At 45.3% G+C, this 12,907-nt stretch overlaps 1 protein-coding gene across 1 annotated transcript; it reads left to right on the forward strand.

The window, feature by feature from the left end:
* Positions 1-3,441: 3,441 nt before the first annotated feature.
* DNAAF2 (dynein axonemal assembly factor 2) lies at positions 3,442-10,385 on the forward strand. The gene is made up of 3 exons (XM_075613864.1): positions 3,442-5,802; positions 6,738-6,872; positions 9,023-10,385. The coding sequence occupies exons 1-3, from the start codon at positions 3,511-3,513 to the stop codon at positions 9,569-9,571; spliced, it is 2,976 nt and encodes a 991-aa protein (XP_075469979.1). The 5' UTR covers positions 3,442-3,510; the 3' UTR covers positions 9,572-10,385.
* The last annotated feature ends 2,522 nt before the right edge of the window (positions 10,386-12,907 follow it).

The raw sequence follows: 12,907 nt of genomic DNA on the forward strand, positions 1-12,907 counted from the left end.
GTGCTTGGTTATTGCCGATCTGTAACTTGTGTGGGTAACAGATTTGTTTTTTTTTAAGAGGGCAATTATTGTTGTGGCATTAATCATCTTCACCTAAACCATTTGGATGACTGACTGAAACTTTGAATCTAAAGCCACAAAAATCATGTATATGTTGTAGAAACGCTATGCGAGCTGGGCAAAACATAGATAAAACATATGCTGGTACAAAAGGCTGTAAATCCTAACTACTGTACCATGCTATAGAAAGGTGTGGAGTCCCAGCACACTCAGAATTTTACATGGAACCAATGTAGTTCAATTAATTTTTTGTGTGTTTTTAATAAGAATGTATTAAAAAATTAACAATAGGTGCAAATCTTAGGTCGTCACACACAGGAAATTTAATTGAGGGCACAAATATAGTGTGTAATTGTCTCAATTTCCAATGCCACTGCAAAAAAATAAAGGTAAACAAGCGGTGTCTTAATTAAGGTACTGTGCTTGGTGTTGAGCCCATTGTAAGGCACAATGTCAGTCACTGTTAGGCCCGTTCTATAGTGCCTGCTGCGCCGTGTGCGCGTTGCATTTATAGTTGGCTGACGTTAGTCAGCCATTCTATAATGGCGCTGCGCACGGCAGGGAGAGTGGAACTGGCCGACGGGGGGGGGGGGGGAGGGGAGATGAAAAAAAGAATTTGCGCTGCTACCGCCGCAGAAAGTGTGTGTATGTCCAATGTTATAAAAAAAATTATTAAAGGATTTATTTTTTATTTGAAAAAAAAATATATATATATATATATATATATGTTATGCACAGTATACACAAAACGTGTGCGGCACGCGCCTTCGAACACAGGCGCGCGCGTACATTATAATAACCGCCCTTACATGTCAAAGCTGTAGGGTGACCATATTTTTCCCAGGACAAATGATGTGCATGCGCAAGACATTTAAATAGAAAATCGGGACATTCTATAGGTTTCGGGACAAAGGAAAAATAAATGGGATCTCTGGTTATGAAGATGAAAAATAAAACAAAAAATTCAAAACAAAATCTGGAACAAATATAGTGAAAAGGCTGTAATGTGGAGAAAAAAAACCTTGTCAAAATTCCTGATAAACACTAATCCGGATCAGCAAAATCACAAGTATAAATCCACCTGCTAAGGTGGTACAGGGAGTGATGTTTTTGGGCTGTTTTTTTTTATTTTTTTAAATATTTATAGCCTTTCTGACTCAGTAGCAAACAATGAGAGAATAAGTTTTAGTCTGACAGACATACTCGGTACACTTGAAAAGAACACGGAAACAAGATATTGCATTAAAGCAGCAGTCCAATCTGCCAGTTTTTAATTTATTTTCCCCTTTAAAATGTGCATCAATACAATCCACACAATAAGTAATTAGCTAAGTTGCTGATTGATCAGCAAAGATTCGGCTCGGGTGTTCACTAAATGGCTGTCATTGCAGCAGAAGAGGACCAAAGATGCAAATTCTGTGGGGAAGATCTTGTGACCAGGCAGTCACTAGATACAATTGGTGCACTGCTAGAGAGAAGACAGGGCTCCAAAAGGAGTGTGCTAGAATGTTTCGGAAGGGGATATGACTAAATGGTTGCTATAGAAACTACAAATACTTGTCGGGAGGGGGTGGGGGAGCAGCCTGTCTACGGTCCCGCGATCCGGACGCAGAAGTGGGAATGCACTGCAGCGGGAGGCAGAAAAGAAGGGTCGGCAAGTCTACACGAGTATTTTTACTGTGTTTTGATACTTGTTTTTATCAAATTGTTAATCGAATTATATCTTTGCTACCCTATGACGCCACACTGAGGGGATAGAGGGAGACAGAGGACACCTCCGTGTTACCCAGCTCAGTGTGCTAAGCAGTCACTCACATATGGCCATGTGAGTGAATTTATTTTTTTATATATATATATATATATATCATCCACATTTATCCCAACATTCCACCCACCGCTCGGCACCAACCCCAGTTATCTCTGTTTTATGGACATACACGGAAGGAACACAGGGATCCTATAACAGAAAGAAGCGGAAATCCAACAAGCTACAGAGCATCAGAGACTCTGCTACAGTATCTGTAGCCACTCGCACACAGCTGTGCAAGTGTTATTATTCATCTCACTGATTATATATATCCACCTCCCCATTCCCCCGTTATCTACTATACCACCATTCATGTTGGAGTCATTTATTATCACTTTATTTTGTTTTTGTGCGCTCACTGTATTCCGTTTACACTTACCATATGAGGATCCAGGGAAGGTCCTTTTCCAGTTGAGCAGCAGCCTAGTCTGTGGCCAGTATATTTGTAATACTTTTGGTCTATTCTATATTTCTTCTGTATTATCTCTAATTTAGAGCTGAGGTAAACACCTATCACTTCCATACGGTACTCAGGGAGCACCCCAGAAATCTTTGTTTCACATTACTGTACTCTGGGAAGTACCACTTGTTCTTTCTCCTTGTTTGTTAAAATACCCAAATATTTTGATTCAACTACCTTCGTACTTTGCAAAATTGTTTGAACGCTAGGACCCCACTTTTTTAGATTTATTCTTTGACCGGGGAGGGGGGCCTTGCACCATAACTCCTATTGTTATTATTTCCAAATAAATTAAAAGAACACGTGCTGTCCGATACTGTAAATAGATATCCTAACGACCATACTAATTCCTGGATATTCTTGTGCATTAGAATAGACGCTAAGTGGCTTAGTTTATATCCGCTGGGGTGGCAGATTGGGCTGTTTTTGGCTAAAATTCCCTATTGACCGATAAGGAATTTCGTCTTAAAACGGCCCTATTGGCTGCTTCAGAAAATATAGAAAAAGCCCCCGGCCTAAGTGGTCAAAATGTAAGGCCTTTATTGTGAAAATCTGCCCCATAGCTAATAAATCTTTAAATGAGTGGAGTTTCCTCTTGATCCCCACAAAAGTGTCAGCACATTCCCTTCACAAAATAGCGAGATGTATATATACATATTACACACACTTTCAAGAGAGTATCCATATATGTATATCTTTATTTATATAGTGCTATCCAGGTACATAGGGCTTCGCAAAAGTAATACACGTGGCATAATATTATAACACATAGTGGGAATACATAAATCCTAATGGATGCTATAATATTATAACACATAGTGGGAATATATAAATCCTAATGGATGCTACACTCTCACTCAGTCACACACTATCTCTCACACACATTACTCACTGTCTCACACACATCCTCACACTCATTATCTCTCTCACACACTCCACACTCACACATACTGACACTATATCTCACACTCACGCACACGCACTCACACATTATGTTGACGTGCTCACCATGGTTACCACGCACTGCTCCCACCGCCGCACACGCAGCGCGTTGACGCTTCCTCCTTCCAGCTCGTCCCGCACCACGTGCCCCTGCCACCTGACGTCATCGCGGCGCGCCCGCCACCTGCCAGCGCCCCCGCCGTCTCCTAGGAAACCGCTGCACGCTGCCAAAGTTGCAGCAATGGCGACCGAGGCCAAGCCGGAGGAGCTGAGCCTAAGCCGGCAGGAGGTGCAGCGCCTCAGCCAGGCCTTCCAGGACCCGAAGTTCCGGGAGCTGTTCGCGGACTACGCCCAAGAGATCAGCCACCCCGAGAGCAGGCGGCAGTACGAGGAGGAGATCTGCATGATGGAGATGGAGAGAGGGATGGACATCAAGTTTATCCACCCCCAGCCCGGCCACGTGCTCAGGACCAGCACCAACGGGGGGCAGAGGTGTTACCTCAACATCTGCAGTAACCAGTTCATCAACAAGCCCGAGTGTAAACCAGGGGCCGGGGCAGGGGGCCAGGCTGGCCAGCACTGGGGCCTGCCATACAGCCTGGCCCCTGGGAGGGAGGATCTGGGGAAGGCAGGGAGCAAACACATGATCTATGATGTGGTTTTCCATCCAGACACACTGTACATGACTGGCAAGAATGAGAAGTTTAAGGAAATGGTTGATGCCACCGCTCTGGAGGCTGTAGCCAAGCAGTTTGATGTCAAATTGGACCAGAGAAATGTGAAGACGCTGAGTATGAAATATAAGGGGGTCCCGCAAGCGGCTGTCCTCCGCAAACCTCGTCCAGAGGCCATGCAGAAAGCCGCAGACCCTGGAGATCCATTGTTATTCCCCTATCCTTATGAATTGCCAAATGGAGGGGACATGGGAAAAGTGAAAAACGATAGGGATCAACCTAAAGGAAGCACGCTGGATCAAGTATCTGGGGTGGAAGGAGCAAGTCCACCAGATGAAGAAGCCACTGTCCCTCAGTACACAATCCGACACAGATCTTACGTGGAGCTGCAGGATTACCGGGATTCCCGAGACTCTGTTCCCAGTCCAGTGCCCAAGGAACTGGTTATAACTGTAGATCTGCCCTTATTGAAGTCAGCTGCAGATGTTAACCTGGATATTACAGGTAAGCAGCTAAGCCTGGAGGTTCAGAAACCTGCCTATAAACTGCAGCTCAAACTTCCCTATCCTGTGGATGAGAACCAGGGCAGAGCCCAGTTCAACAAAGCCAAGAGGCAGCTGGTAATCACTGTGGTGGTGATTCAGCAGAACATTCTGGGGCTTCTGCAGGATCAAGTGTCGGAGGCCAGAGAGGATGAGACAATCGGCAGCAGATCTGAGCTGGTGGATGTGAGTGTTGAAAAGAGAGACGTGTGTGAGACAGAGGGCAATCAGTGTGAATCCGTATCCAAGCAATGTGATCCACGCTGCACCCTGTCCTGTGACATAGGGGATCAACCTGACGCGTCTGCCTGTGAAACTGTGAGGGCAGCCGAAGAAAAAGGGCATACAGAGCAGGCTGAAGCGCCGTCACCAGAAGATGAAGGGCATACAGAGCAGGCTGAAGCGCCGTCACCAGAAGATGAAGGGCATACAGAGCAGGCTGAAGCGCCGTCACCAGAGGATAAAGGGCATACAGAGCAGGCTGAAGCCCCGTCACCAGAGGATAAAGGGCATACAGAGCAGGCTGAAGCGCCGTCACCAGAAGATAAAGGACATACAGACCAGGCTGAAGCGCCGTCACCAGAAGATAAAGGACATACAGAGCAGGCTGAAGCGCCGTCACCAGAAGATAAAGGGCTTACAGAGCAGGCTGAAGCGCCGTCACCAGAGGATAAAGGGCTTACAGAGCAGGCTGAAGCGCCGTCACCAGAGGATAAAGGGCATACAGAGCAGGCTGAAGCGCCGTCACCAGAGGATAAAGGGCATACAGAGCAGGCTGAGGCTGAAGCGCCGTCACCAGAGGATAAAGGGCATACAGAGCAGGCTGAAGCGCCGTCACCAGAAGATAAAGGGCATACAGAGCAGGCTGAAGCGCCGTCACCAGAGGATAAAGGGCATACAGAGCAGGCTGAGGCTGAAGCGCCGTCACCAGAAGAAAGTCTACCAGACCTGCAGGGAAAATGCTGTGTAGAACTAACCGTAGCTGGAGATGCTAATCAGGATGCTCTCATGTGCCCCTCATTCACATGCACCCAAGACACCACTTCCCTGACCTTAATTGCACATGTTCCAGGCATAGAGGAAATCAGCATAAAAGCAGAAGTAGGAGCCAATCAATATCAGATTAGTTTTTGTTCCAAAGACCCCAATGTGTCTTATGTTTTACTGGTACAATTTCTTCCACCTGATAATCTGAATAGAAATGAGCTCTCTCTTAGCGTCACCAAAAACAATGCAGTTATAGGACTGACCAAATCCCCTGAAAGTTTTGGACTGTGGAAAAAGCTGTATTTTGGTGTCAACAACAAGTGCTTGCAGGTAATAATCACCTTCCCGTGGCACACTATTCTAATGATGAAATTCTACAAACTTCCTGGTGTTGAGACCATTACGTTTTCAGAATGTTATAATTTGAGTCCAAAAAATTCATAAACCCAGACACACCTTGCATAGGTAAAGTGCACAGGCAGGGCGTTAAAAAAAAAAACCAAGTTTAGATCCTGTTTAATGAAATACCGTCAGGCCACTTCTCCATGCCAGAGGAGTTTGTAGATCCATTCATTTGAATGGAGTTGAACTCCAGTGCATTGTTTATTAGCTCCTGTCCAGTGTGCAGTTCTAATATTGTTCAGTGTCAGACTTTAATTACTATCGGTAATTTCTAACCATTAACATAGCTTCCCATAAAGGACAAAAGAGATACCTTTTAAGACAGTTTTAACAGTTGCCACACAGTTCTCTGCCCTTCCTTATAAAAAAATGAGCATAAGGTATAACAGATTAGCCTTTTTATAAATATAAATGTATTTTTATTGAGCTGCTTGCCGTAGACATATAAAGCTGGGCCATGGTACCGCAGACCGTGCGGACGCTGAGCGAACAGACTGCCTTAAGGCAGTGTTCTCGTCCGTGCGGCGTGGAAGCGGGAGGGGGCGCGCGTTGCGCAAGAAATCAGTTCAAACTGTTTTCTCGGCGCGACAGGCGGTCACGTGAGCAGTTCGCCCAATGAGGGCGAACCAGCTCCGTGACGCCCCTAGGCACGCCCACCATGGCCAGGTAAGCGCCCGCTCACGGACCAGCCTCCGCACGCCTCCACACGGGCGAAGGCACCATGGCTTCAGCCTAAGATTGCATCTTGCACTTATGCCGATAATTTTTTTTTTTTAATGACGCAGCCCTGACCAAATACATGTACAAGTGTATACAGCAGATCCGCCTTGTTATTAATGAAACTTACTCTATTTGTACTGCAGGAGAGAAGATTTGTCAGTGAAGAGAACGTAAGGGAATTCCTGGAGGGCCGCCCACAACCTGTATCTGTTTCCCAAGACCAGCCATATGTAGAGGTCCTTGAAATCACGGATCGCAGAAGCCACATCAGAATAACCGTAAGAAGTGAATAGGGTTTTATAGATCCATTGGCATCTCGATTCTCAGCTCACTTAACACATTCTTTTTCTTTATAGTTCCACTTATCCCATTATTTTATCTGCAATAAAAATGCCACGTTGTGAGCACATTCACTCGTCAGACATGTCGGCAACCCGGCTTTCCTCCATTATCTCTTAGCATACAGTGCTTCCGCTGCAGCCAGGGATTCTGGGAAATGACATGCAAATGGGCACAGTGTGTCACTACCTTTTTATTTATTCTCAAGTACATTTTTTGAGCAGTTTCTAAAGAAACTAAAACTGGGCAGGCACTTGCCTTCCTTTTTTTATTGGTAATAATATTACTATTAGATTTAACCGCTCAGGTACGTCACTTCCATTAGTTCATTTATCGTAGAAGGGACCGCACTTGTAGGAGTGTCATTAATAAGTTTCCGTGCTGTCTCAAAAACACCAGTTTAATCAAGGAATATGTTCCCATTGATTTATTAGTTGCCACATGAAAGTGTTGCTGCCGCCGCTGCTTTTAACAGCTGCTCAGCAAAATGACTTGTGTGGCTTCATAAATCTGACCACAAATCTTTATATGCCTTCTGTTGTGAAACCGTCAGATATAGGTTTAGATTACACAAATGATACCACTCTGTACAACATGTATTGTAATTTAGAGCAGCAATATTAAAGCATATATGCTTCTTTGAGCGCACACTCCTATTTCACAATAAGTGCACATCTCCCATACATGGCTATCAGTGAAGAACCTATAACTATATAATCATATCATAGATATGTATTATAGATCTATTTATTCTATACAGCAGGGCCCCGCTTCTAGGCGGTCCGCCAATACGGCGGTACCGAGAAGAGGGCCGCCATGTCCGTGCTTGCGCAGAAGGGGGGTGGCTGAGTTAGCGCATGCACAGAAGGGGGACGGCCGAGTAAGCGCTTGCACAGAAGGGGGGACGGCCAAGTCCGCGCATGTACAGAAAGAGTAGGAAAGACGGGAAATCGCCGGTGGACATAGCAAATGCTATGTTACGCTTTTCGATGATTTTCGCTTTCCGGCGGCGGCCTAGAACGGACCCCGCCATATCAGTGTGGGCCCTACTGTATAGACTAAATCCAGAGATCTGACCCCTACTCACCAACCAAGCTCTCAATGTACCTAAACCATAACCTGATCATAATGTTCCCACCACAAGGACATATTGACAATTACTCTATGCCAATCACATGAAATGTTTCAGATATAACCTCACCATTGTTTTACTAACTAATGTACAGCGCCCTGAATAAGTGCGCTATAAAACAGGGCTGGCCTTGGGGTAAGGCGGCTGCCGTGGGCCCTGTACCTCCGGGGGGCCCACACTCCCTCTCTTTCCTCTCCCTCTCGTCGACGCTAGGATCCAACTTTCACCCGACCGGAGGGGGGAGCTGGAGGAGGGAGTGCTGAGCTTCCAGACCGGCAGAGAGGTGGGGGTGTCTGGGTGGTGTGCGTGTGTCCTCTTACCTTCTCCGCAGTGGGCTGCAGTGTTGCGTTGCCACAACATCATATGACGTGGTGTTGCCATGGCAACATGACACACGTTGCCAGTGCAACGTGATGTCACATGACACTGTGACGTCATGCCACCGCGACGCTGCCAGAGGAGGGTTGCTCATCTAGGTAAGTCCCGCTGGCAGCAGGCCACCTTGGGCCCCACAAAGCCTAATGCCGGCCCTAAATGTTATAAATAATAAATACACACCAGCATATTGTATAGTTGTTGGTGCATTGTACTACTTCATTGATGTCTGCAAATTTGTAGATTTAGCTCATTGGTTTAATACAGATCATACTTCCTCTGTTTTGAGACTAACAACATATTCTCCTATTGCACTTGGCTTAGCGATAGACTTCATTAATGCTGAATGCTTACATTTTTTTTAATACATTTCCGTAAAAGAAGAAAATGTTTAATATCCAAAAAGTGTAAAATTAGGTTTGGAAGAAATCTATGGAAACTTTTTTTTTTTTTTTCCCTAACACATCATTGTAAAAATATCTTAATAGGTTTTAATAATTCCTTTACTACCATATCAGTTTTCCTATGCAGAAACGCGTTAAGGTAGTCTGAAGGCCGTAACGATTTGGTTTCTGCTCACAGGCACGTGAAGAGGACGATCGCGTTGTCCTCCAGCAACCATGCACTGATCCAGCTGAAATGAAGACCGGTATCAGCACACAGTCAGTCAAAGGCATTCCAGCAGACTCTGCTATAAGAGAGGACACGGCAGCAAAGGACAAACTTCAAAAGGCACCTGCCAGCGATGACACTACGAGTGGAAAAGAGCAAACCTTCGACAGTGGTGAGAAGCCGGAGAGCATTTCAGATACTGCAGAGTCTACAAGGGAAGGGCAGCTCGGGGATTCAGAAGCTGCTGTCAAAAGGGACAAAAGCATCGGGTCCTCTGGTGTGAAAAACAAGGTTCTCAGTTTCAAAGAGAAAGTGGAAATAATCCAGGAGAATGAGCTTGATGAAGATGACACCCCGGATGGTGTGGGACATACACAGAGCACTACATCGAATAGGGATGGTCCAGCTCAAGTTCTAAAGGAAATCAGCCGGGAAGATGGCAGTGTGCATGTCATCACGGATCACACAACACACTGTGCCTTTACGTTCCAAAATTCATTGTTATTTGATTTAGACTAATTGTTTTTTTTAATCTGTGCAAAAAAAATGGAAAAGGTATTAATATATTTTGTTTGATTATAGCTACTTTTTCTGTGCTTCGTTTTTATTTTGTTGCAAAAAAGACAGGTTAATATGATTTAAAAAAACAAAAAAAAAAAGCAAACTTGTACATTCAAAGGTGTACTTAGAGAAAAAGATGCATGAAACAGAATGGGCTGTCTGAGAAACCCAACTGTCTCTCTCACACCCTTTGACCTTGGGAGCCTGTGAGGTGCTGCAGGTTATTCTGCATTGTGTGGCAGTCCTCTCCGGCACGGATCTGTCAAAGATCTGCAAAGTGGAGCTATGCTTGGGCAAGTATAGGGAGCTGGAGATGTATAAGTATACTCGGTGTCACTATACACTTGCAGTATGTTTTATTTGTAGGCTAGAGAAAACATTTCTTCTCCACTGACAAATTGTTTTAATATTCCATTGTGCCCTAGAGATAAATCTGTATTTTTGTGTATAACCCATATAGTTACTCATTGCAGATCAATAAAATCAGACTCGTGCTAAATCACTATTATTAGATTTGTTTATGAATGGAACAGGAATATAGTACTTTTTGAGTGTGTAGAAGTTACAAAAATGGCTTCCTGCAACAATACAGCAGCACTATTGGGACTGATCAGTAACAGAGAAATGAGAACAGATTTCTTCCCCTTGTGTATTTATAACCAAATATTGGGAAAGTTCCGTGTCCTGAAATGACCTTTCACGTGTTTTCTCTGCCCTCCGACTTGAACGGGTTATTAATATGAATGATATCCAAATAAATAAGTAACCACTATATAGTGTTCATATTTTCTTAGCGGGAGAGAAGCCGATATATTAACATAACCAATGTTTATTCTCCTGGGTTGTTAGACAAGGGATGGCATGTTAAGCCTTACTAGATCAGGGTGTATACGTAAAATAATATAAACTTAGCTGGCAAATATTTTTGGCTTCAAATATTCCACAGGACACAGCTCCATTGTGCTGTGCTCAGCCAAGGATTTCCTGGGGATCGAATGCAAACCCTGACAACGCTATCCCCGGAACCGGTGACATTCTGAGGCTGTGATTATAGTAGGAGCGACGGTGTGTGCGATTTCGCGCCCTACCAGAACAAAGTGCAGCAGCTGATACGGGCCGGCCATAGTGTGCGCGATGAGCGACCGCGCAGCAGATTTTTCAAAAGACAAACTACTGTTTGTTCGCGCAGCGTCACGTGAGTGGTTCAGCCAATGAGGGTGAACCAGCCTGGTGACACATCTGCCACGCCTCCCCATCGCCTCCAGCCTCAGTACACCCATCACTGAGACGACAGGCGCGCGACGTCATGAGCTCCGTCGCGCGGCCACTATAACCAAGGCCTAAAGTGTTAAATCTGTCTCTTTTATATAAACAAGAATTGTAGGCTTGTTGAAGCATTAATTGATTGGTTCAATAGAACAAACAATTGAAATGGGCCAAGATATCATAAGATATAACAGATACAATAGACAAAAGCTATCTTTGTACCTAACAACTTAAACATTCTGGCACCCGCTATGAGATCTCTTCTGTGTGTCTTCTGGGGTTTGAAGTCCTGCCTTCTAAATATAAAACAGAAAGATTATAACTCTGAGGGCTATATCCAATATGCAGGAAACCTCTTCCCAGAGAAGTTTCCTGCTTTAAATCTAAAATGAAACATCTGTAAGAATCCAGCGGTGTGTGGCACAGTCTTTACCTATTTATCCTGCTCCCTGTAGCTACCGGCACCATCTTCTGATAGCACCAATCACTGCTCATTTACCTGCGTACCCATTTATTTGAATGTAACAGATCTCTTCTTCGGCAGGGGAAAGGCACTTTCATGCAGGGGTGGGCCACATCGGGCCCCGCCAAATGATTTATATGTGCCCTACCTGTGGTGCGGGACCTTTCCCGGCAGCAGAAGCCCACCCACTCAGGCCCTACTTCTGCAATCACCGCCTGGGTGGGCTTCTGCTGCTGCAGTAAGGACCCAGATTAGGCCCAAGTCAGCACCCAATTTCTCCAGGTAGGGCCTGGGGGGGGGGGGGGGGGGTGATTAAGCATTTGTATCTGGAATCGCAACTGTTTAGCCCTAGCAAATGGCCGCCACCACAACTGGACCCTCCGCTGCAGCTGATTCGCCACTGAAACCTCCGTCACCGGACCCTTTTACGGTATTTTTTTCTTTTATTACTGTTTAGGGTAGGGGGTTAATCTAAGAGTTTTAGCGGTTAGGGTAGGATGTTTTAATTTAGGGGATTTACTTATCGAAGTGGCCGGCGGCTGGGGGGTGGCGCGTGCACAGCGCTTGATCGCGGCCCTGGGAGAGAGGGAGAGTTTGCGATGGGAGGGGGCGTGGCGGGATTTTTGCAGGGGCGTGGCCATAAACTCACAGAGCTGGTTCGCCCTCATTGGCTGAACTGCCGGCGAGGGCGTGGCCACGCCTCCGTCGCAAGTTGCAAATACAAAAAAATTGTATGTGAGAAAACTTGCAGTACAGCGCGGCTGCTAAATGCGCGCCGACGCATGTACTGGGCCCGGATAGATTGGTGGGGGCAGTGCTTGTGCGCAGAGCGCACGCCTCGGAACGCACTGGGACCACAGCCTTACCGAGGTGGCCCTCCAGACACAATAATTGCCTATCCTGCGTATTCGAATAAGGAGCAGAATGCTTAACAATAGAAAGCAAAAACAACAGGACTTTTCCAAATAGTTCCAAGAGATAGAAGACAAAAGAGTGATTGAAAGTTATATATAGATATGTTTACATTGGAAAATGCTTCTCTAGAATAATTAGGCATTCCAATTTTTGCAAGTGACTGAATTCTTCACCTAGCAGATAAGATTGAGCAGGGACAATAGAGAAACAGGGCCACTTCCTCTCCCTGACAGGCTTCCATTTTGCTGAAACTGATATTTATTTTTAACTTCTTGTGCTTCCTATCTCTCTGGCCTAAAATAGGATGTAGTTAATGCAAGTTTGTTTCACAAGAAAACCGAAGCCAAAATGTGGTTTGAATAAAGATTTTATCAGCGTTAGTTGGCAGTTAAGCTTTTTTTGCTGTAAGCAGAACATTTATGGGCTTGAAGTGTCGTTGTTCTGGTTAAATCGCTCAGTGTTTCAGCGAATTGAAGGCACTTCCATGTCAGAGCGGGTTAAATTGTCTCCTTTGAAGGTGGTTTGTTTTGGCCATACAATTTGTTGGTTCTCGTAGCATTAGGCCTCGGACATGGTCAAAAAGACCGTGCTGAGGCACACTGAGGGGAAATTATCCCTATCAGCGCGACTTTAGACGGCGCTTCCGCAGG

The sequence above is a fragment of the Ascaphus truei genome, chromosome 9 (assembly GCF_040206685.1).
Source record: "Ascaphus truei isolate aAscTru1 chromosome 9, aAscTru1.hap1, whole genome shotgun sequence".
In the NCBI taxonomy this organism is placed as follows: domain Eukaryota; kingdom Metazoa; phylum Chordata; class Amphibia; order Anura; family Ascaphidae; genus Ascaphus; species Ascaphus truei.

Coding starts and splice junctions, on each gene's coding strand:
- DNAAF2 (XM_075613864.1), top strand. CDS start 3,511: ATGGCGACCGAGGCCAAGCCGGAGGAGCTGAGCCTAAGCCGGCAGGAG. Junction 5,803..6,737: donor TCAACAACAAGTGCTTGCAG/GTAATAATCACC, acceptor TTTGTACTGCAG/GAGAGAAGATTTGTCAGTGA. Junction 6,873..9,022: donor GAAGCCACATCAGAATAACC/GTAAGAAGTGAA, acceptor TTCTGCTCACAG/GCACGTGAAGAGGACGATCG.